At 51.3% G+C, this 23,239-nt stretch overlaps 1 protein-coding gene and 1 long non-coding RNA gene across 5 annotated transcripts in view; both read left to right on the forward strand.

Annotated features, from left to right (window-relative positions):
* The window catches only part of ROR1 (receptor tyrosine kinase like orphan receptor 1), a 356,983-nt gene that overhangs the window by 143,632 nt on the left and 190,112 nt on the right, over window positions 1-23,239 (forward strand). For 2 of the 3 annotated variants that reach the window (XM_070486465.1, XM_070486466.1), the window contains exon 2: window positions 20,558-20,596. The exons of the other annotated variant lie outside the window; for it this stretch is intronic. In XM_070486465.1, the coding sequence (XP_070342566.1) occupies window positions 20,558-20,596 (39 nt within the window). The remainder of the gene's footprint in view (window positions 1-20,557; window positions 20,597-23,239) is intronic. 3 annotated transcript variants of the gene reach the window in all.
* Window positions 3,549-7,255, forward strand: LOC123277540 (uncharacterized). Of its 2 annotated transcripts, none has more exons than XR_006514528.2 (3): window positions 3,549-3,748; window positions 5,549-5,637; window positions 6,947-7,255. It is a non-coding gene; the product is annotated as an uncharacterized lncRNA (long non-coding RNA). The 2 variants fall into 2 exon arrangements; XR_011494783.1 differs by lacking the exon at window positions 3,549-3,748 and adding an exon at window positions 4,067-5,356.

A 23,239-nucleotide genomic window follows, 5' to 3' on the forward strand; every position in this document is an offset into this window, starting at 1 on the left:
TTCAATGGATGTTAAATCTGGGGGGAAGGTTTCATAAGGAACAGGTCTTAGAGTGTCTCCCCACGTGTTGCCTATTGGTTCTGAGTGGGCAGATGACAACTGTACTGTGGAGAAAATGGACGGCATCTTGGCCAGATGATCAGGCTGATATCACTACGGAGAAGCAGACAGACACCGTGAGGCACCCAGACATGCAGATCCAGGCGTGTGCCCCATTGTGAGGGAGCAGCGTCACTTAGGTGCCGTTCTGACCAGGAGTGTGTAACTTGAATTGAATCACGAGGAAACACAGACAAGCCCAAGCAAGGAACATTCTGTAAAATAAATGACCAGTGTTACGAAAGACAAAGGAAGAGACACACCCGCCAGTGCAGTCAGTGATCCTGGACTGGCTGTTGGACTGAGGGCAGAAATGCCCGGAAGGATGATACTGAGACGATTGACAAGTCAGAGTATGGCCTCCGGGGTAGGTGAATGTATAGCTCAACATTAAATTTCCTGAATTTGATCATTTATTTTAGAATATTCTTCTTTTTTTTATTGAGCTATGATTGACATATAACGTGTAAGTTTAAGGTGTGCAAGGTGTTGTCGATTTGATCCATTTATATGTTGCAGTGTGATCACCGCTGTAGTGTTACCTAACGCCTCCATCCTTACGTCACGTATTCTCATTTCTCTGATGTGGTGAGAGCATTTAAGATCCAGTCTTTTAGCAACTTTAAAGTATCTACTGCAGTGTTGTTGACTATAGTCAGTGTGCTGTGCATCAGAGCTCCAGAACTTATTCATCTTCTAGTTGCAAGAATATTCTTATTCTTAAAAAATACATACTGAAGTATTAAGGGGGGGAGGGGCGTGATATATGCAAATACTCTTCAAGAGTGCAGAGAAAAATAAGTTTCACACCCAGAATGATAGAGCAACTGCGGTGAAACGTTGAAAATTACAAGTCTAATAAAAAAGCGTATGTGGCGTTCTCTAGATTGGTCTTGAAACTACCCTGTAAATTTGAAATAACTTCCAAATGACAGTTGTGAGTGGAGCCCAGCAGTCTGCGGCCGCTTGGCCGTCTTAGTTTGGACGAGTCATTCAGGGTCTAGTCCTCAGTTGCCTGGCCGGTCGAATGGGATGACATACACCCGTCCTGCACGGCTCGGGGCTGTGTGTGGGGAAGGCGTCCTAGCTGCAGAGTTTAGGGGCATCTTGATCTGAACACAGACTCCCCGCCGGGGCTCGGGGTCGGTCCTGAGCCTGGGACCCTGCTGCTTTGTCTACTGGTCCCTTGTGCTGACAACACACCCCACCCTCCCTAAACTGTGAGATGATGATGCCACTGCCCCGGCTGCCATTAATAAGAATACCCTGTCTACCACCGGCACAGTGCTGTTATCTCCATTTGAGAGAGGAGGAAACCGAGGCAGGAGGGGGAGGCAGAGCTAGGATCCAAGCCCAGGCGGTCTGATCTCAGTTTCTGCTCTCAGCTAGACCCTCTGCATCTTCGGTGCTCAGCATCCATTCTGGCACAGACCTGAGGCCTGCCTGTGGAGCGAGGAGTGGGGAACGGAGTGTTTTAGACGGACCTGCCTCCGGGGCTGGCCTCTCCCATCACCAGCTGCGCTGGCTCCTCCGAGCCTCAGTCGCCGTGTTGGACGAGAATGGCCTCAGCACCGGGGAGGCTGCGATGGGTGGGCACAGTTGTCTTCCGTCTCCCCCCTTGGCCTTTTCTTCTTACCTTCTTTCCGAACAGTTTACTGTGGACAGTGTCAATATTGCTTTGAACAGGCCTGCGTTCTCTTGCTTCTGTTATGATTTTTACACCATTTCTATAGTCACGGAAATGCCTTATTGCCGTTACTTACTTTCTGTCTCCACCTCGACTGGTTTTCCTCAGGACAGAGGTGTACTGTTTCCACCATTGGAAACGTTCGTTATTGCGCAGCACGCTGATGCACGGCCTGGGAGCAGGCCCCTGCTGGCCCACATCACACTGCTGTGAAATTTAGAAAAGGCGCTCCCTGGGGCCGGGCGCAGCTCTGCAGGCACAGGGCTGGGTCAGCCGGCGGCACCTCCGAGGGAAGAAAAGGCACCTGCCCCGGGGGCCGACTTGTATTTCACCTCCCCCGCTTCCCTGCGGCTGGGCACTTGTGCCTCCGCAAAGTGAGGACTGTGCAACAGCCGTGCCTCCGGGCTGCCCGGGCGATGCTTGTTGAGTGAATGAGGAGGAAATAGGTGGACAGTTGGTACAGCCCTTCCTGGACTCCTTTCCCCATCAGCCACCGCTCAGCCAAAGACGCAAGCCCACGGTTGCCTTTTATGCAGCCCCGGAGCCCAGCCATTATCTTCTTGGTCAGAGTTGTCACATTTAATGATGCTGCCACAGGAATTTCCGCTTCCTGGAATTCTTCTAACTGTGAGGATGGTTGGTCCCCGTACCAGCCTTTGAGCAGCAGCCCGGTGGAGGCCCAGAGCCGGCTCAGGGCCCAGCCCCCAATCCCAAACTGCCCCTCCCCGGTCGGAGCAGAGGGTCCCTGCGTGGATGTGGCTCGCGGCCGGCCCCGGCTCCGCAGCCTTGGTCCTGAAGAGGCCGCAGAGGAACCGTGTCCCCCCAGCGTGCTCCCCGCGATTGTCCCTGGAAGCCTGTCTCCCCCGGCAGGACAGGTGCAGAAAGGAAAGGGGCAACTGAGGCGTTGGCGGGCTGGTGCCCCTGCCCCCGCGGTCACACCTTGGGGGAGAACTTTGACCTTATCGTTCCGTTACAGGTAGAGTTGTTCCTACTTTTCACGTGCGATTTATGGTTATTCTTTTTCAGGTAAAATAATTGTCTTTTAAGAGTGCAAAGTGCTGAAGCATTTGTTAAGGAAGAGCTATGATGATGAGACAAACAAATAAAGAGTACTCATGATCCCACTCAGCCATAAGCACCGTACATACCTGAGTTTCCGCGCTCTCTCTCCACCCCTATACACACATATAGCACGTGTGCACGCACCACACACCTGCACACGACACAGCCTCGTCTGCACTTAGTCAGTGCATTCTGGAACAGGTGGGAAATTTAAGAGATTATTCCGATTTCTAAGGTGATCGGGTGACCTACAAATGTGAAGTATTATTACTACGTTGGGAATGGAGGTGAGATAACATCTGAAATTCCACAGGTCCGCGCTTCCGGTCTGTGGTGCCTGAAACGCACTTGCTGGAATGCGAGTCTTTCTTTCATGCCGAGCGTCCGACACGCAGAGAACCTGCTTCGCAGGAGGTTGGCCCAACCAAGCTCGCCGTGTTCCATCTTTATGATGAAATACAGATTTCCCATTAAAAGGAAATCTCTTCCTTTCAGAAGGTTGAAAAAGATGATACTTACAAAAAAGGGAGGGAGAAAAAAAGTCCCAGCTGGTTAAATTTAGGGCGCTGAAAGAGATCCAATTGGCAGATGATCCCTGGCTGTGGGCCCACGACATTTTCATTTGATTGTGCGTTGGATACGTTTTCATGCATTTTAAGCCCTTGCCTTTCAGTATTTTGTTCCTTGGAGACAGGCAAACTAGTATCAATAGCTCTCTTGGTCTCCATCAAATGGCTTGATTTACTGAAGTGGTCTGGTTTGCTCTTCCAGTAAGGAGGGACTTGCGTTTGTTGATGCATTTCCGAGAAAGATTGTGCAAAGAAATTCTGAGATTTTGTTTCTGTCTGTCTTCTCATTGGGAGACTTGTTTGCAGCTGAAAGAAGATGTTGGATGAAGTGGTGAGTGTGGGACCCTGGGACGAGGGCACCCTGGGCCCGGAGTCCAGAGACCTGGCTCCTCACCCAGCCCCGACACTGACATGGATGCAGCCTTGGCTAAATCTCCCGATTGCCTCAGCCCTTAATTTCCTCGTCTGCGAGGCTGGGATAATCGTGTCTTCTCCACTTTTCCCTCAGGGGATGTTGTAAGGATGGAATGACCTAACCCAGTGGCTCTCAACCTCGGTCGCACGTTGGAATTACCTGGGGAGGCTGTAAAAAATACCATTTGCTAGGCCCCCACCCAGACTGATGAGATCAGAATCCGTGGGTGTGGAGCCTGAGCACTGGTAATTTTTTATATCCCTGGAGATTCTCTTGTGGAGTAAGGGCTGAAAACAGTGAAAATCAAGGAGATGATACGCTGGAAGGCCAGAGGGTACAAGTCATGAGAAAAGATTGAAACCACCCGTGTCAAGATGGCGCCATGCAGGCCTCACATGGTGTCACGTGGAGACCTGTTAAGAGCCTAGAGGAGAGCAGATTTCAGACTTTTTTGACTCTAACCTAACAAAGAGATCACATGCCGGTACACACGCTCAGTAACGGGTAAACATACTCGGTGGCGTGTAAACACAGCTTTCACGGAACATCGCTTTCCCTTTCCGTGTGCGATTCGCTCTCGTGCTTTCTCTTCTTTTGTCTTCCATTGCAGTTTAGACTTCTTTGTTTCACTTTTTCTTTTTATGCTGGTGGAGAGTCACAGAACGGGTTTAATGAGTGCTGATTTGTAGTTTGAAAATCAGCGACCAAGAGCTGGCCTATTTCTAGGAAGGGGCTCACTGCCTCCCTGATGTTTGTTTCCTCTTATTCCGGGGGAGTCTGCCGGGGCTCAGATCCACTTCCCCACTCTCCCTCCCACTGACACCTTTTCTTGCTGCGTCAGACTAGGACACCAGGCTGGCCTGGCTCTGAACGCATTTGGCCCTTAATTGGGAGTCTTGGAGCCTGGCTCTCTCTTCCGCTCTCGCTCCCTGGAATGGTAGACCTTATACACTCTCCGTTGTACTCGCTCCCTCATACGGGATTCGTGAAACAAACTCAACCCACCTTGACAACTGAATGATGTCTAGTTTACTAAAGAGCTTCCTTAGCATAAATCCAAGAAGTCGCAGTGAATAGGTAGCTGTGGGTGTAACACGGCCCTGACGATAATTCTGTCCTCGCTACTCTGGAGAACTGGGAGCCCTGGGTCGCACGTGGGGAGCAAAACCGTCTCCGTCTTCTTCTGCCCACACGCTCTTCTGCACCTGCGTCTGCTCTGCCTCTGTGTCTTGTGCTGTTTCAGGTCGGTTTGCTGCCGCTCCAGAGGGTTCTCAGCCTCCCACTCTGCCTTGTTAGCAGTGTGGCCGTCACAGCCCAGAGTCACCCTCTGTCACGTGTCTTTAGCTCTGGCTTGCTCTTGCTGCTGTTTGCTGGCGGGTGGCTGTGGGCAGGCGCTCAAGGCTCGCACTTCTGTCCCAGGACATGCTCTCGAATATGGAAACTGCTGGTTCCTTCTCACTGCTTTACTGCTACGGGGGCTAGAATGTCTGGGGAATTTGGGCAAGAAGAGAACATCTTCCAGCTGTAACTACTTCTAAAATTTTCTCCCAGTTCTTTTTCCCAGTGTCTGTTTAGCTTTCTCTCTCTCTTTTTTTTTTTTTTTTTTTGTCTGTTTAATTTGTGCTATATTGCCTCTAACTTTATGGCTCAAAATCAAATGTGTTTAAATTTTAACATAGACTAATTCAGTGTATTGACTTTTGTTTTCTCACTTAGTCTTTGAAGAGGGAGATTATAATTCCACGGTTTGGAGAGGATAAAGGCTCAGAGCAGTGAGGTGACCTCCGTGGCTCTAAGTGTCAGAGGTGAGATTTGAACCCAGCTCTTTAGAGTCTAAGTCATGCCCCTTTCTTCAGAGACATCCGGGCTCTGTGTGTCTGTGACAGGCAGTCCTTGCTTCCTCAAGGCGTGTTTGAGCCAAGGCAGACAGCCTGGTGGAGGGGGTGCCCGAATGCCCGGTGTGTGCTTCTGGGGAGCCACCAAGTGCCTGGTTCCCAAGGGAGGTTGTTAGGGGTCACCAGACCTGTGGCCCTTCTGAAGCCTGATTCTTGGGGCTCAGGCGTGCCCAGGCTGCCGTGATTGACCAGCATACCCAGGCTTTCCCGGCGGGGGGCTGAGTTGGGCTGGGAGAGGAATCTCGTGACAAGTAGATCTGCTCGCCCCCCGCGCCCGGCAGGGGCTGCAGCGGTCCTCTCGCAGACGGCTGTCTCGGTTCCACGGTGATAGGCATCCTGAGTAAATACTCCAATAGACTAAACACCACTGACCGTGCCGGCCGGGGAGCAGCGGTGCTGGGCACGCTCCCAGCCCAGTCCCCTTCGTGGCAGCCCGGCTTGTTAATCATCGCCCTGGCAGGCTGGCTAGGTGGGGGGACGTTCCGCTGGGGCTTGTGCCCTGCCCTGGGTGCTCATGTGAGCCTTCTTGGGAATGTAATTTCCGTTCTGACCTCCATGGACAGTCCTTATAGAGAACACAGACGTAAAACAATTCCAGAAATGTCAGGGAGAAATTGCGTCTAATGGGGGTACCTCTGCCAAGGAAAACACACTTCAGTTTTAAAGTGTTCCCTTCAAATAGAGAAATTTGGAAACTCCTCTTGGGTCTGCACTGAGGCCTGAGCACTTTTCCACGTCCTCTAATAAACCGTAATGCGTGTACCAGTCAGCGCCACTGCAGGCCCCCGGGACCCGGGCGGACGCCTCTGGAGGACATGGGGCGGCGGCAGGTGAGAGGCGACAGCTGAGACCTGTGTGAACTGGTTCCAGCCAGAAAACCCTGCCGGAGGGTCAAAACAAGCAGATTTACAATGGGGACCAACACTGTACACCGTCATGTCGTACCTGCGTCTTTGACAATGGAGAACATGATCCCCACTGGGGTCTTGAACCCGTGGCCCTCTTGATACCTGATACTAACGGCTGAGAAACATGTCCTCCCCACAATAGCGTTTTGTATTAGAGGCATGCTGTCTGTCTGAATTCAAGAATCGTGCTTGGGAACAGATCCCACTTAGAAATAATAGTAATATATCGATAATACTTGCTGTCATTCTGAGTGTGTATAACATGCCAGGAGTAAGTACTCAACCTAAATCACCTCATTTTACCCTCTCAGTGGCCCTGCAAGGTAGGCATTGCCGTTATCCGTCTTACAGAGAAACTGAAGCACAGAAGAGCCAGGGCTCGCCCAGGATCACACGGCAGTGAACGTCTGACCTGGAATTTGAAAACCACACTCCAGCCCCGTGCACGGTGATCCGCTGGGATAACAGAAAGAAAAAACAAAAAAGAAAGTAGTCGCATGTGTTTATACTTAGTTTTTATCTCATCCTTTACACGTTTCTATTTTATGTATGTATTTTATAAAATATAGTATAAAAGAAGTACATGTGTGTAAGTTCTGAATAAATACATATGCATGTAATAGAGGACCCAGGTCCAATATTTTCTACTCCAGGTCAAACAGACTTGGGGATTGCTGCATTTAACCGCTAAGTCCACCCGAGAGAAGAGAGCTTCTTTTCGTGGTGAGTAGCTGATATTGATAAGATCATGGGAGATCGGATGCTTCCAGAGTGTGAGCTCCTTGAAGGCAGCTGTCTTTGTCTCACTTGCTCATGGCCATGTTCCCAGGACCAGACCTCGGGGGTGCTCGATGTGCAAGGTGGCCGAGGGGTTTGGAGGCAGAGGTGGATGTGCATAGTGAACGGGTTGTTGCTGTCACCTCATAAGCCATGATGCATTCAGTGACGTCGCACAGCGTGCATGGTGAGGAGAGCGGAGCTCATGGGCGGTGCTGTGGCTTCATCGGCCCCTGCACACACGTGACGCTTCCCATGGAATGGAGGCCGGAGGGGTGGGCTTTAGTGGAGAATCGGGGCACGATGAGTCAGGAGTGTGGAGAAGGGAGAGGGGAGCCCAAATAAACGACAGCAGATCCATGTTCAGTTTCATGACTTGATGTTCACGGACTACCTGTGGCTCTTTACCTGCCCGCTGGTGAACTGCCTTCCCCTTGTCCTCTCCATCCCACAGAGAAGACAAGGGTTCTGCCTGAGCTGAGGTAACGGGGAAGGTTCCATCAAGGAGGTGAGATCTGAGCCTGGCTTTGGATGATGGGAGGGGAGGAGCCCATTTGAGTAGTGTCTGGTGTGTAAAACTGCACTGGTTCTCTCTGTGAGGTAGCCTGGCTTATGCCCATTTTATACATGGGGAAACTGAGGCTCGGCGTGGGGAAGCGGCCTGCCCTGGCTCACACAGCAGGGTTCTGATTGCAGTGCTGTCCTCTTTGTGCCTCACTCCACCCCGGCCGGACACATTCTCAGGATGCGTCTGGAGTCTCAGCTAGAGTTCTTCCAGGTGCTAAGGCTTAGCGATTCGCTCCTTCAGTGACCTGTCTGGTTCTCTCAAAACCGGAAAGATTTCTCGTCATTTCCAGAAGTGCTTAAGTTTCTCAAAGGGGCTAACCTGGGAATTTGAGGACCTTAGTAATTTTCTCGTTCCCAGATGCCATAGTCTAGCTAGTGCCCTGACTCGTAGAGATGGAGGAAAATTGGTCGTGTGTATGTGTGTGTGTGTGTGTGGTGGATGTTTTCATTTCTTATTAGACAGTATTTGTAAAGGAACTTATTTTTCCCAAGTCGGTCCACTCATCTAGACCTCTGTCTTGTGAGTGTCGTGAAGATGGCTTCTTTTGTATCTGAACCTCTAAGGATGCTCGTAGCGGTTTCCAAGGTTGGCTGCCCATCAGGGTCATCTGAAGCGCTTGTTAAACACCCAGAATGCCCCGCCAGCCTCCGGACATTCTGATTAAGTACATCTAGGGCAAGGCCCCCAAATGTATGGGAGCAGCAAGCGTCATGGGTGAAGCTGAGGGCAGCCAGGCTGGGGAACAAGCGGGCTCTTTCACCCTCTCAAAGGAAAGAATGAGGGGTGCTCCGTAGGGGTTAACCTATCCAGAAAGCAGACTGAAGGAAGCAGAAAATGCACTGAAATTTCATCAACTCCTTGAATTCAGTGTGGGGAGATCACCACTCACCATGGGGAAGGATGATGACAAGACGACCAAAAGCTTTGTTAAATTTACCAGAAAGTCACAGCATCTCCAAAGATAATGTGTGAAATGAAGCCTCAAACTTTGTGTCCTTTCTGAGTACAAAGTTATCTCTGGGTATTCTGCCGAACTTTCCAGTTAGAAATAGATGGAACCCAGTGAGAGCTGGGGAGTGATTCCTGTTGCTCAGAGGGTCCCGGCCCCCCTTCTCAGAGGTCACAGGAGTCATGGAAGGGAGGAGAGTTAACTGTCCAGTTTCTTTGCCCTGATCCTATTTGTCATGTGGGTTTTCAGAGAACTTGGGAGATGGCTGTTGGGCTCCTTTTTATGCAGCAAATCTTTTAGAGCGCGGTTTTGTGGCAAACACCACTCCGGGCCCTGCACTCTGGAACCAGACAAAGTCTCTCCTGAGCTGACATTCTTGTGGGAAAGACAGACAATAGACAAGTGATGAAATAGTAATAAAAGTCACATGAGTGAATGATAAGGGACATGAAGAAAAGATAACGAGGTGATGGTGGGGGGCTGGGGAGAATTCTTCTCTGAGGGGAGGACAACTTTGAACTGAGGCCTGGCTGGCAAGTGCCATCCGAAGAACTGAGTGAGTGGTCCAGGAAAAGGAGGATGTCCCAGGAAGCTACTGAAGGTGATGCTCCTGGCTCTGCGTTCCACAGCCTCTCCAAGGCCCCAGGGTGGGCGGTGGGGGGAGCTTAGCTGTTTTGTATTTGTAATTTTTTTTAAAGACTCACTGTCCCACCTACCCGCCCCTGGTATGTAAGCTTCAGGCCCCACAAAACCCAGATCTGCCTCATGAAACGTGAAGCACAAAGGTGTGAAGTCAGGATGAACTTGGAAGAACCTAAAGGAAAAAAGAAAATTGGTGTGTAGAGAGCTGTGCTCAAGGTGGAGTGTGGTGCTCGAGTCATTCATTCGTTCCTTCATTCATTCATTCGACATAAATTCATTGAATAACAGGCACTGACAACCAAAAAACAAATTCAGTCCTTGTCCTAAGGGAGCCTCCATTCCAGTGGAAAGGAGCAGAAAATAAAGAAACGCATACATGTTGTACCAGGTCGCAGTGGTGGAGAGGCCTGGGGGTACAGAGTGTTCAGGGGAGGCAGGGGGTTGCTGTTATGAGGGGTAAGCGAGGAAGGCCTCTGTCATAGCCCCATTTGAATTGGGGTCTGGAGGAGCTGGGAGTGGGCCATATGGGGAGAATATTCCAGGCAGTGGAACAGCAAATACAATGGCCCCGAAGCGGGAAGGTGCGGGGTCTTTGAAGGAAGTCCTGGCCACGCCAGACAGCAGGGCTCGGCTCTGGAGGCCTGCGTAAGGAATCGGGTTTCATTCTAAGAGCAGTGGGCGGCTTTCGCATGACCCGTGCTCCAGAAGCCCAGGGAAGGAGAGAACACTGGATATCAGAGGCCTCAGAGCTGACTTCCGGTTGGGCCTGGAAGGATCCAGTAAGGCAGGCAGAGCTCAGCATAGCGGAGGGCGGAGCAGGGGCCACACCTGGCCCAGGCGTGAGAAGAGACCTGGCTGCAGGCCAGGTGATGGGGGGCGCTGACCGGAGCCGGAGTTCCCCAGAGAAGAGGCTGGGGAGGAGGTTGCCTGAATCGTGGAGAGCCTCGAAGCTGGGCCAGGAGTCTGCTGTTGATGCTGTGGATTCCTGGAGGCCACAGTCAAACGGTAGAGACCCCCGAGTTTCTGTCTTGGAATGTGTGGGGTAGCTCTGTGGTCGGAGGCAGGGGTGATGGAGAGGGTCAGAGGGCTCGTCCTGGAGCTGGTGAGCAAAAGTGTTTCCCCCGATTGTGTGTTTACTTGAGAGTGGCTTTGGGGGAGGGTGGTGGTAAAGATTTGAGGTCTTACCCTCAAGCTACGTTGCAGAGCAGCCATATTATTTTTACTTGGATGACATCCTATTTGGGGCTAGTAAGGGGAGGGGGCAATGAAAATTTGGGGCCTTACACTTGGCTCTGTCTCGGGAGAATGAAAACTACGTGACTAAGGCAGTGAGTTAGGATGGCTGACCAAAGCGGGTGTGGGGACGCGTTCCTCTGTTCTTCTGTTCTGTGATGGTTTATCAAGTGCTCCCATGTGCCAAGCGGCAGGATGGACCCTGGATGTTCCTGAGTTCAAACCCTATTTCTGCTACTTCCTAGCTGTGTGACCTTGGACAGATTTTATTTGATGTCCTAGAGGCTCACTTTCCTTATCTGTAAAATAACAGTAACAACATCCACCTTAGTGGTGGTTGTGATTAGAGATAATGTGTATAAACTGCCCAACCCAGGGCTTGGCACCACCGGGTCTCAGTAAACGGTGCTGTTACCGGGTCGCAGTGGATGGGGACACTGGAGGCAGGAAGTGGTTATTTAGCAGCACACGTTTGTCAGAATGCAGGCCTTTGTTAGGGTGAGGTGGGGACTATAGAGCAGATCGCTTCTGAGGGGCTTTGCAGACCACCTTAAATAGGACCCGAGACCTGAAGGAGAGGGTGGATTCAAAGATAACACGAAGGTTTTCAGCACAGAGAATATGGAACTATTTGGGGAAAAAAAAAAAAAAAACTGGGAAGAAGGTGGGCTGGGGTGGAAGTCACAGTTTAGGATGAGTCTGAGGTAGGAGCCTAGTGGAGATAGTCTCTGGATTTGGGGAGATAGCGTGGGTCTCAGGAGTGAGACCTGGGCTGAGCAAAGGGGTTTAGTATACTCATCATCATGACGGAGTACCAGTCAGGATGCAGACTTGGTTGCTATAACGAAGACCCCAAATAACACTGCCTTCTACAAGAGAGAAGGCAGAGCATAAGCCATCCTGCCCTTTTCAGCCTCCTGACTCGTTGCTTCCATCTGTAGTCTTTATTCGTGTGGGCCAAGATGGCTTTACCAGGATGCCTGCATCCTGCATCCCACCCTGCATCCCAGCATCCCCTGCATCCTGCATCCCAGCCTGCATACCAGCATCCCCTGCATCCTGCATCCCACCCTGCATCCCAGCATCCCCTGCATCCTGCATCCCAGCCTGCATACCAGCATCCCCTGCATCCTGCATCCCACCCTGTATCCTAGCATCCCATGCATCCTGCATCCCACCCTGCATCCCAGTGTGCCTGCATCCTGCATCCCACCATGCATAGTAGCATCCCCTGCATCCTGCATCCCACCCTGAATCCCAGCATGACCTGCATCCTGCATCCCACCCTGCATCCCAGCATCCCATCCAGACAAAAGGGGAAATGGGGTAACAGAGGGCATACTGCTTCTCACATTCCATTGGCCAAACATGGTCATATGGTCACGCCTAGCTGCAAGGGAGGCTGGGAAATGTAGTCTTTTTTCTGGGAAGCCTGATTTCTAGCTGCATTTCTAGTACTTTGGAAGAGGTGTTTGGGGCAATGAGCAGTCTCTGCCACTGGCAGTATTAAATAAAGACCTGAGGGTGAGTGAGACCATGGAGAAAAAGGTGAGACTGGATTGGATGGGATTTTAATAAGACTGTTGTGGCAAAGGAGGGACCTAAGAAGTTAACGAAAAGCATGAGGACAGACCAGCAGGCAGAGCATGGGGATGTTTGTGGGGTGGGACCGAGGACAGCTGTGTCAGATCCTGCAGAGCCCAGGGGAACCGGATCAGTAGGAGCTCAGAGGGGAGTGTTCTCCCCTGTGGGGGTAGGGTGGGCAGAGGCTGGACATGTGGGGGCCATGAGCTGGGTCTCCCTGGGGGGCTTGGCCGTCAGGAGGACCGCAGAACAGGCTGGACTCCCACAGGCCAGCCAGGTTAAGTGAAATTCAGTTCACATGTCTGAAGGGGTTCACAGATGTTAATTTTATTTTATTTTTTTTTAATTGGGGAGAGGCTTTTAAAGAAAAAAAAAAATCCTCTTAACTGAAGGGAACTGATCCTTTTAGGGAGTTTGCTAATCTAGGCGTAAATTTTTTTCTCCCATTTCCCTTGGATAATCTTATCTCAATTTTGAATCAGAAATCTTATTTATAGCTTTTCTGAAGAGAATTATTTCAATGGGGCCAGATTCTTTGCCCTTTGGACTTATTTTCTTTTTAAAAACAGATAAGTTATCCCTCCTTTTTCTCAGGAGAGACAGTTAAAATATTAATTTAAAAACAATGATTGTGAGCTGAAGGGGGGTGTAAATCAAAGTAGGAGAAATAAATTCAGCTGGCTTCCTGTTTTTGTGTTTCTCTCTTTTTCTTCTTTTGGAGGGAAACTAAAAATGCCAAAATTCCATCTTCCCCTCGGGACCAGAGGAGCGCTTAGCCCAGCTCCCATCCTCCACCGACCTGCCGCCAACGGGGCGGTGTGGTCTCACAGTGCTGCCCCCGCCCCAGTCCTCCCGGCCCTCGGCCGGACCTGATCTGGATGGACAGCTTGGCATTCAAGGCCCGGAGACAAGCCAGGCATACATACTTTTAATGCTATAGTAGCTGTGGGTACTACAGCCTGTGTGCCTACTATGTGCATGACACGGTATCGTGGGCTGACACACTGCCCACAGCAGCCCCACTGCTTGCTGTTATCCCACATTCAACAATAAGGTCACCGCGGCTCTGGGGCCCGCTCAGCCTTGTTTTGAAGGCCATCCCGGTGCTAGGCCGTATTTATCTCTACGAAGATTTGTTCATGAGTATTTGCTTGGGAAGAAAGGCAGAAGGGCAGCCCCAGCGCCCCCAGAGCCCTCCTGATGTGCCCGGCTGGCCTGGCCCCATGGCATCATGGCCCCTGTCAGTGGTGGGGGTCCTGGTGATGCCAGCCATGCTGCGCACATGTGGTCTGGAGCTCGGAGAAGATGACATCTGACGCCCCTTTAAGCGTTAGCACGTGCTGGACCTTAGGCAAGGGGATTGTCACTGATGTTGGAAGGCATGGGGGTGGGGCAGCTAAAGTGAGGCCCAAATGAAGCCCTGTCTCTGGATAAATTCCTTCTGCATCCCTCTGGTGGGCTGACTGGTCCCCTCAGCCTGGGATGTCCCTACTCCCATCAGAAAGGCAGAGCTCGCTCCCAGGGAGCCACTCGCCAACAGAGCTCAGCCCTTGGGAAGCTGGCGAAGAAAGCTGAGGTAACCAGGGGCCCCAAGAACAAGCAGTCCCGGATTTCTACCCAGAGCCTAGAATCTAGTTCCAGGGGTTGCTGGGGAGGAGGTCAGTTTATGCAGGTGAAGTGCCTGACATGGTACCTAACACATTCGCAAGCATTCACTAAGCACTGGCTATTAGTCATCATCGATGGGCTCAATGCGGGGGCCCAAATCCCACCCAGTTCCCCTAAAGTCCCCTAACTAGCTCAGTGTGTCTGAGGGTCCCTGTCTCTGTCAGGCATTTACTTTGTGACTCGCTCATAAACATCCCAGAACCTCGTGGAAAAAGCTCATGGAACCAACTCCACTGAGAACTCCATTTTTAAAACTCACTTTCAAACATTTGAAAAGTAAGAGTACAAAGTGGGAAGCAAGTCTTCCTGCACTCTCCCCAGAACACCCAGTCCCCTTCCTTAAAGGTCTGAATGGTGACCGGTTTCTTGGACATCCTTCCAGGACTTTTAAAAATGCACATGCAAATGTAATGGAGTTGCAAACACTACCTCTGCGAGGGCCCGGGACCATGGCAGGTCTTTTTGATGTCCTGGGCGGGGTGGGGCCATGGGGGCAGCAGGTGGCTGGGAGGCAGCCGGCCTCTGGCCTCCGGCGTCCTCGGCCTCCGCGAGGCCGGGCTGTCCTGGGCCAGCATCTGTTGCAGAAGTCTGTGGCTGGTGGACTTGTAGGCAGTTCTCTCGGTGGAAATGTCACCCAAACTACGCATCATGACACACATGGCAACTGTCCACTGTCACCACTGGCATCTGCTCCATCTTCCCGAGAGTCATGGGTGGCCTCGCGTACAGCTGGGCTGTTGCAGTTTCACGCCACTCCAAGGCCTCTGGGCGTGGAGGCCCCTTGGTCTCTAAGAGTTCCTGGTGGAAAGGGTGGCGTGTGCTCTGAGTGGCTTTTCTTCCCCCTTCCTTATATGTGACTCCGTCCCCTTCCGCCTTTCTGGAAGTTTAGCCCAGTGTAGGGGATGAGGACCCGCGAGGCCAGCAAGCATCTTCCCTGTCCCTCTGATACTTCCCCAGGGTAGGACGGTGGGAGCTCCGTGGACGTCCTGTTCTCCTCCTGAGGGCGGAGTCGGGGTGGTGTGGCTGCTGCGAAGGAAATGGAAAGCACGTTGGCTGCATGTCTTCAAAGGATAATATCCACTGCCTGAGTCAGTGCGTCTGTGCGTCAGTCTGTCGAGCCATCCCTTGTCATCTAACCTTTCTCTACGAAGCGTTTCGCAGCTTGCTTGTCACTGATCCATATCCCTGGGTGATCTTTCCATGGCAGGACTTGCAGGAGGACCTCACCCCTTCTAACTGGGCTTTGAATTCGGTTGGACGGCTATATCAAAACTTATTTACCCATGTTCTCACTGACTGCATAGATTACTTCTGGGAGTGCAAGGATGCCTGGAAAGCCCTTGATGCTCTCTGCTCGTATTGTCTTTCCTCCTCCTTGGCAAATCCCTTTGCTTGTCTCCTGGTGCACAAGCCACAGTATGCCCCTTAGGAGCTTCCCTGTCCTTGTGAGTCCCTCAGCTGCTGCCCACTCTTCCTTTACACGTGTGAGCCTTTGCTTGACAATTTTGACAACAGAAACATGGATTCTGGTTTCAGGGGAAGGAGCAGCAGCAATCGTATGTAGGTGTTCAAATCCCCAGGAGCATATTTTTTCTTTGAGTGCATATTCTGAGTCCCAAGTTAGAGAAGCATATTTTCAGAAAGTATCAGCATTTCTTCTTCTTTGACCAGAGGAAAGGAAGGAGAGTAGAATTATATGACTGATCAGTTAGGATAAACCTGAATATAGTGGCTTTCACAATTTGAAGTTTTATTCTCTTTCACAAAAGAGGTCTGGAAGTAGGTGGCAGTCCTAGACTCATATGGTGGCTCCATTGGCAGTCCCAGACTCATATGGTGGCTCCATGAAGTCATCAGTCTCCTCCCATCTTTCTGCTCCATTTATATACATGCTACTAACATAGCTTGTAGTTTCCACCTCAGGAACACAAGATGGCTGCTGGAGCTCTATCCATCACATCACATTCCAGGCAGGGAAAAGTAGAAGGGCAAAGGACAGATGAGACATGTGTCAGCTGTCTACCTTTTCAGGAGCTTTCATGACATCCCATGTAACACTTATCTTTATATCTCATTGGCCAGAACTTGGCCACATGGCCACACCTGGCTGTACTGGGGTTCTGTTAGCAGGGAATAAGGGAAGAGTTGATACTGGGTAGGCAGCCGGCAGTCTCTGTCTCATATGCTTTGCACCATGGTTTGGACTTCTCATTTCACCAAGTGCTGACACACATGGAACAGCACTTGCTGCTCAAAGCAGACATGTGAAGTAGCTTAAGTTTCTCTCTTTGCCCTCCCCTGTCCTCTTGGTTTCTGCTTCCTTCCTCCTAAGGATCTCGTCGTAAACTGTTGCTTCCTGAATGATCAGGGAACTCCAGCGTAGCACTTGGCCGTGATGCAGAAGCACTCCACGCGTTCAGAGTTTCTTTGCCCAACCTGCCCTTCAAAATGTACATGTGCCGTGTGCCCTCCTTTCTGGTCATAGTTCCGCAGTGGCTTCGCTCTCTGGCTCAGTAGGAGCTAAGGTGCCAGGACTCGGTCATTGGCCATCCCAGCTCCAGCTCCCCCGCCCTCCCTCCTTTGTCTTCCAGGTTCCTGCCCTCAACCCCGCTGAACCCCCTTCCTTGGGTTCATCATGTCCTTTAATGGGTCCGGACACTCACACAGCAGCCTCTTCTGCCTGAAGCATCCTCATCCACTCATCCCTTCTCCAGCCCCATCCCTAGCACCCTCTGCTCATTTTAAACAACCCAGTTCAAGGACCACTCCCACAAGCGCCTTTTCTAGTTCCTGAGCACCACCGTCCTCCCCTCCTAGCTCACAGAGCCCTCGTGGGCGCTGCTGCCACCGTTCCCACGCCGCGTCACCAGTGTCCGCCCGTGAGCCTGCTTCCCCAGCAGATGCCAAGCCCCTTGAGGGCAGGCCCGTGACTTCACCGTTCAGCCTCTTGTGTCTACCGGAATCCTTGTTACTGTTTGTCGAGTGAATGAATGACAAGGTTCAGCACTTGATCCGGAGAGAGAGTGAGAATTTCCCCAATGGAGAGAGCTTCGTAGAGCCGTATCCTGAGGAGGGATCTTCCTGCTGCAGGAAAGCAGAAAGCGCGCCCGGAATTGCTGCCGCGTCACGCTCCCCGACAGCGCCTCTGGGTCGGCGTTGTCAGGGGAGAAGGTCTTAGTCTGTGCAGCCGAAGGATTCCTGGGGCTCCATCAGGCACTTGAATAAAATGCTGGGCTTTCAATAATGGTTTATTTTTGCATGGGAGCAGGTCTGTGGCACTAATCCTGTTTGAAGCCTGGAATTCTGGGCAGCAGAAAGATGAGCCCGAGACCTCCAGTTACATCTGTTGTGAAAGTTTGACCGGACACTTGGTGTGCGTGTGTCATGCATGACTTTGCTTAAGTAATTAACATTCCTCTCAGGGCTCCTTGAAAGGGTCCTGTGTTCCGGAGTCCCTCAGAAGACTGTGTTCAACCTTTGAACTCCCAGCCTTCCCGTTGATTGCCAATTACTGATATGCTTAGGTTACATTTTTCTAAAACACACAGAAAGGATTAGATCTTCTAGGGTAAATGTTTATTATTAGGAGAGTCAAGCTTGGAAAGTGAGGCAGTTTCAAAATGCAGAGAGCAAGGGTGGGCGTGGTATTAGAGACTGTTGGGGGAAAAGCTCCAAGAATACTGTGTAAGTTAGGAAAAGAGAAGAATTAACGTGAATGTGACAGAGGCTTTCAGGTATTTTGGGGGCTGTCAGGAGGCTAACAAGTTGATGCCCCACGGGCTTAATTGGCCTTTAATTACCTCCCTCTTCTCTTTCTTCCCTTTCCTCTCTGTTCCTCTCTCTCCCTTCCTCCCTCCCTCCTTCCCTCCTTTTCTTCATCCTGCTTTCCTTTAACTCCTATCAGGCGCCTTTAAGATTGCAGGGTCTGTGAGAGCAGAAGAGGGGTCTACCTTGTTAGCAGAGGTCCCCTTGAAGGAATGAATGGAGGCTTGCAGGGTGCTGGGCACTGGGGACGCCTAGATGAGAGACATCTTCTAGAAGGGAGAAGTAATGAGCGTTCACTGCAATGCAGGGACACGGACGCCTGCAGACGCGTGCCCGGGGCTGCTGAGGGAGCAGGAGGAGGGGGCGAGGGCAGCACCCACTCCTAGCCGCAGTAGGAGGAAGGAGCCGGGGTGCAAAAGCCTGGTGGGTCTGGGGAAGGTTCGCTCACGTGATGGTCAGGTGTCAATCAGAGGAGGAAGTCAGAGAGCGCCTCGAGTGCAGCCGAGAGCATCGTGATGCGGGCCATGACCCAAGACCATCTCTGCCCTGCTGAGGGGAAGCCCAGAAGAGGTGTTGGGAGTTGGTGCTATGGGAGGTCAGATGGGCCACACGGTGTATGGCAAGCGAGAGAGTGGAGAGTCTGTCTGGACGTGATGGGACATGAGATGGATGTCAAGCGGGAAGCCTTCGGGGTACCTTTGAGGAGGAACGTAAAATTCAAGAGCTGTGCATTAGATCAGATAAGATGGTTTGACATAGCAGGTGAAGGCCAAAACTCAGATATGGCCGAGGGTGGAGAGAGGGGACTGATTGAGACACCATAGGACTTGGTGCTTGATCCCCTTGGTTGACTGGGTAGCTGATGGTGCCTTGTGTACTAGACAGTGAGTTTATTAATAATAGATGCTGTGTGTTATCTTTATACCCTTGTATGTAGCACCTAGTAAAGTTTTTTAATTTTTTCTTACGCTTTTTTTTTTTTGGTGAAGAAGACTGGCCCTGAGCTAACATCTGTGCCCATGCTCCTCTATTTTGTATGTGGGTCACTGCCACAGCATGGCTTGGTGAGCAGTGTGTAGGTCCACACCTGGGATCTGAACCCACTAACCCCAGGCTGCCGAAGCGGAGCACGTGAACCCAACCACTATGTCACCGGGCCAGCCCCATAAAGTTTTAATTTTAACAATGTTTGTTTAAGGAGTCCTTTAATTAATTATCTAATTACAGTAACTCACATACCATCTGTCGAAGAGTTCAAGCGGCCTCCCAGTGTTCACTTCTCTTTTACACAAAGAGCTCTGCTTTGTACCTGTGTGTGTTGCCTCCCAGCTAAAAAGCTCCATTTCCCAGTGTCCTTTACAGCCAGGTCTGGTCGTGTGGCTAAGTCGCAGCCTATGAGATCCAAGTACAAGTGCTGTTTGGAACTTGAAGACTGCCTTCTGGAAGAGAAGGAGGACCCACCCTGGGCCCCTCCCCTTCCTCACAGCTGTCGCGCGGAATGCAGGTGCAGTGCCCGGAGCGCCAGCATCCATCTTTCTGAGGAGGCAGTCTGCATCCCTTCTGACGGGAAACCACCATATCAGTCTTAGATTCCTTTGAATGAGCAAGAAGCATACTGCTGTTTAAGCTGCTCATTTTAGCTTTCCCGTTTCGGCAGTGTGTAGCTGAGCCTAGTCCTAACTGGGACACCTACGACGCGTTTGCATATGTGTGATCTCCTTGACCTTAGCAGCCCCCGGTAAGATGTTGTGATCATCTTTATTTGGTGGGTGAGGAAACTGAGGCTCAGAAGCATTGTCTGGTTTCGTTACGGTCAGGTAGCCACCTCGGTCTCCTGACGGAGTTCAGAGCTCCTCCCTCCCACATCACACTTCCCTTTGCAGGTGCCCGGCTCACGCAGGTTCAGTGGAGCTGACATGGACCGGGCTGTCCTTGTGTCCCCATGTCGCCTCAGCTCCGTGGTCAGAGCCCGGTTTGCTGGCTTCCCTGAGATCAATAGAATCTAGCTGTCGTCTGTCTACACCTGTATACACTCATGGATAGAGGCGTAGAAACTGAGTTAGCAGTCTGAATTTGGTGTATTCACTCGCTTGTTTTCATCAAATGTGTATGAAAGTCTTATCGTATGTCTGGTGGTGCGCCAGGAGCAGGGGGAATCAAAACAAAAATCACATTCTTTGTCCCGTAAGGGACTGCCAGTTGCTCCTCCAGGAACCTTCCTAATTCTGCGGTGGTGGAGACCAACCCGTGCATTTCCGCAGTCTGCGTGAAGCTGGCTGCCTCTCCCCAGAGCGCGCCCCTCCGCGGGCGCTGGCTGCTGCCCACCTGTGTGGCTCTGGCCACGTGCGGTCTGATTTGGGTTGTGACGCTTGGTTTCTGGAGGCGTGCTGGCACATTTCACCTGCTGTGTCTGCGCAGCTGGCTGTGTGGGCGGGAGGCATGGCCGGAAGCTTTGGCAACTTCTTAAAAACTGAGGGTGCGTTTCTCAGCTGGGCACGAAGAGGCTCAGCGGTTGGAAACCTCGGGAGGGGTTCATTCGGGGGCTGCTCATGTGTCGACTGTGTGTTCAGAATTGCACGTGGCCTTGTGCCCTAACAGGTACAAGGACGTCGAAAGTTATCTAGTATTAATTACTGCTGTTTATTGAGCACTTTTTAATACATCGTACACTTTACATGCCATCGATATTTCGTTCTAGCAACTCCGTGAGGAGGTATCATTATCTTTGTTTTACAGATGAAGAAACTGAGGTTTGGAGAAGGTCTGAAGTCCCAGGTCTGTATGACTCCACAGCCCCCACTGAACTCCGCTGCCCCTTGGTGACCCTGGCTGTGTGCACTTCCGGTCCGTCCCTGTGAGGCTGCACAGGGAGGGTTCGCCCACCTGGCTTCTTGGCCGCTGCCCAGGGCTGGGCTGGCCAATGCTGGCCGGTTGTTATCATAAATAGTGTTGTCATGGGAAACTTCAACAACAGCGTCCCTACATTTCACATTTTCCCAGACATTACATTTGTTTAGGAAAACACCCAACTTGTAAAACTATCTGAGCAAACTGACCACGATTTGTAATATTTTCTTTAAAAGAAGAAAAACCAAACCCTGAGTTTCTGAAGGCCCTTGCGGGCAACGTGAGGACGCCTTCCACCGGGGACCTGCCTGCCTGCACGTCTCAGCCCCCGAGAGTCCGGGTGTTTAGAGATAATCTTGTACTGTCGCGCTCCTATTGCCTCATTCAGTATAATCGCAGTGTCTTAGGCTCTCCGGGCTGCTGTAAGAAAATTTCATAAGCTGGGTGGCTTATGAGCAACAGAATTTTATTTCTCACAGTTCTGGAGGCTGGAAGTCTGAGACCAAGGTGCTGGCAGGCTTGGTGTCTGGGGAGAGCCTGCTGCCTGGCTCATGGATGGCCGTCTTCTCACTGTGCTCACGTGGCGGGAGGGACTAGCTAGCTCTGGGGCCTTTTATAAGGGCACTAACCCAGATTGTGAGGGCTCCACCCTCATGACCTTATCACCCAAAGGCCCCACCTCCTCACACCATCACACTGGGTGTTGGGTGTCAACACAGGAATTTGGGGGGAATACAAATATTCAGTCCGTAGACCCTGAGTTCTGCTTCCTGTGCCTGGGGACTCCGTTTTGCTGAGATCATTTGCTTGATAAAGAGGATGGTCCCTTTTTGGAGACGTTAGGGTTTCAAATTAGTTGGCAAAATAACAAGTTCAGCTTGAGCTCTTGAACTAAGTATGGAGGCACTGGCTGTAGCCATGAGCATCAGCAGGCCCTTGGAGTCAGACAGACCTGGATTCCAGTGCCACCTCCCCTACGGACCGGCTGTGTGACCCGGGCAAGTCTAAACCTCTCTGGCTCAGTGTGTCCCTCTTTAATGTGGGGCTGTGCCTGTAACTGAGAGTGACTCCCCGTGGGATTGTCTTGGGACTGAGTCCCGTGTGGTAGGTGGAGCGTGAGTGCCGTGCCTGATGCAGTAAGCTCTACACGCCTGTCACCACGGTCACTCATTCTTGGGTCGTCCTGCTCCACCACATGTGGTCTCGATGTGGTGACAACCACTGAGCTCCTTTGGAAGCTGTCAGGCCAGCAGATGGGCAGCGATTGCTGGGCGGTGGCAACCTCTCTGTTGCTTCAGCACCCAGACCTGTCAGGGCACTGGCCAGTGCCCTCACTGGACCTCAGCTGGGTGTGGCCGGGTGCCTCCCGGGTCTCGGGCGTGTGGCTCCCTCAGAGATGGGACGACGGGCACACCGGAGCGGGGCGTGTCCTGAGCACAATCCTTTCTCCCCTGGAGTCTCTGACTTTTGCACAGGGATCAACAGATGCCTCGGTAGTTGAAATTCCCTGTTGAGTGACCTGGTGTGGAAGGACGATCTCTCTGAAGACTAAGGGAAGTCTGAACGAGTCTCTGATGGTGTCAGGCCCCAATGCCATGCCCTCAACGCGCCCTCTCGCTGCTGAGTGACACTTCGGTCGCCTCTCAACCAAGCGGTCCTAATTTAGAGCCTCTTTTTCTTTCGTTTTTGTAATTAGTTACTTTTTCTATTTGTTTGGCTGCTTCTGAGAACCTCTCAATTGAGAAATAAAATAGTGTTGTTTCGGGTTCATCAAATTTTAGTTTCCATCCACCGAGGGAGCCGGCATTGCGCGTGGTGAAGCTCATCTCCTTGAGTGCAGAATGGCCAAGCGTTGAACCGGTCGGTCTGGAAGGTTCCTACTTGAGGCTGATTTCCTGGACCACGTGATTTCCCCTTTCCGAGAGGCCTTCACAGCTTGCTTCTCAATGACCCGTGTTTCCCCTCCTTACACGGTTACATTCTGTTTGCATTAGGTGCTGCCTCATCAGACTGGATTCTCTGAACTCTATGAGATTTAGTTATTTGGCACCATTAGGTTTGGGATTTTCTAAAATTAGTTCCTAAGGGGACTTGCTCTGATTTAGTAGAAACTCAACCTAAATGAATTTTTTTAAACAAAGGGCTTTGAATAGTGCTTGGCACGTTGTAATCACTCAATAAAAGTTAGCGATTGTGGTGGTTGTTGTTATTAGTCCATTATTTTATGAAACCTGGTAGATGTCATTATTTATGTCCTGTATCTGATTTGGGGAATAAGTGTAAGAAGCTTCCATTCCTTCTTAAGAAATAACGTCGTTAGAACCCAAGTTGGGAAAAAAAAATTCCTGTGTAAGACGACAGCGTGAAGACACTCTCCCCCAGAGGAAAATGAATACAGTCCCTTTAACAACCTTCCTGTTAGTTTGCCTCTTCCCGGGCACCCCCTGTCCCCCTGTCCCCCTGTCCCCAACCCTGTTGTATTCGCCGCAATCAGGCACTTGGCACAGTGCCGGCCTGCGCGAGACCTTCAGGGGGCACGGAGCTGACCTGAAGGGACCTGCTCTTGTCCCA

The sequence above is a fragment of the Equus asinus genome, chromosome 16 (assembly GCF_041296235.1).
Source record: "Equus asinus isolate D_3611 breed Donkey chromosome 16, EquAss-T2T_v2, whole genome shotgun sequence".
Taxonomy (NCBI): Eukaryota; Metazoa; Chordata; class Mammalia; order Perissodactyla; family Equidae; genus Equus; species Equus asinus.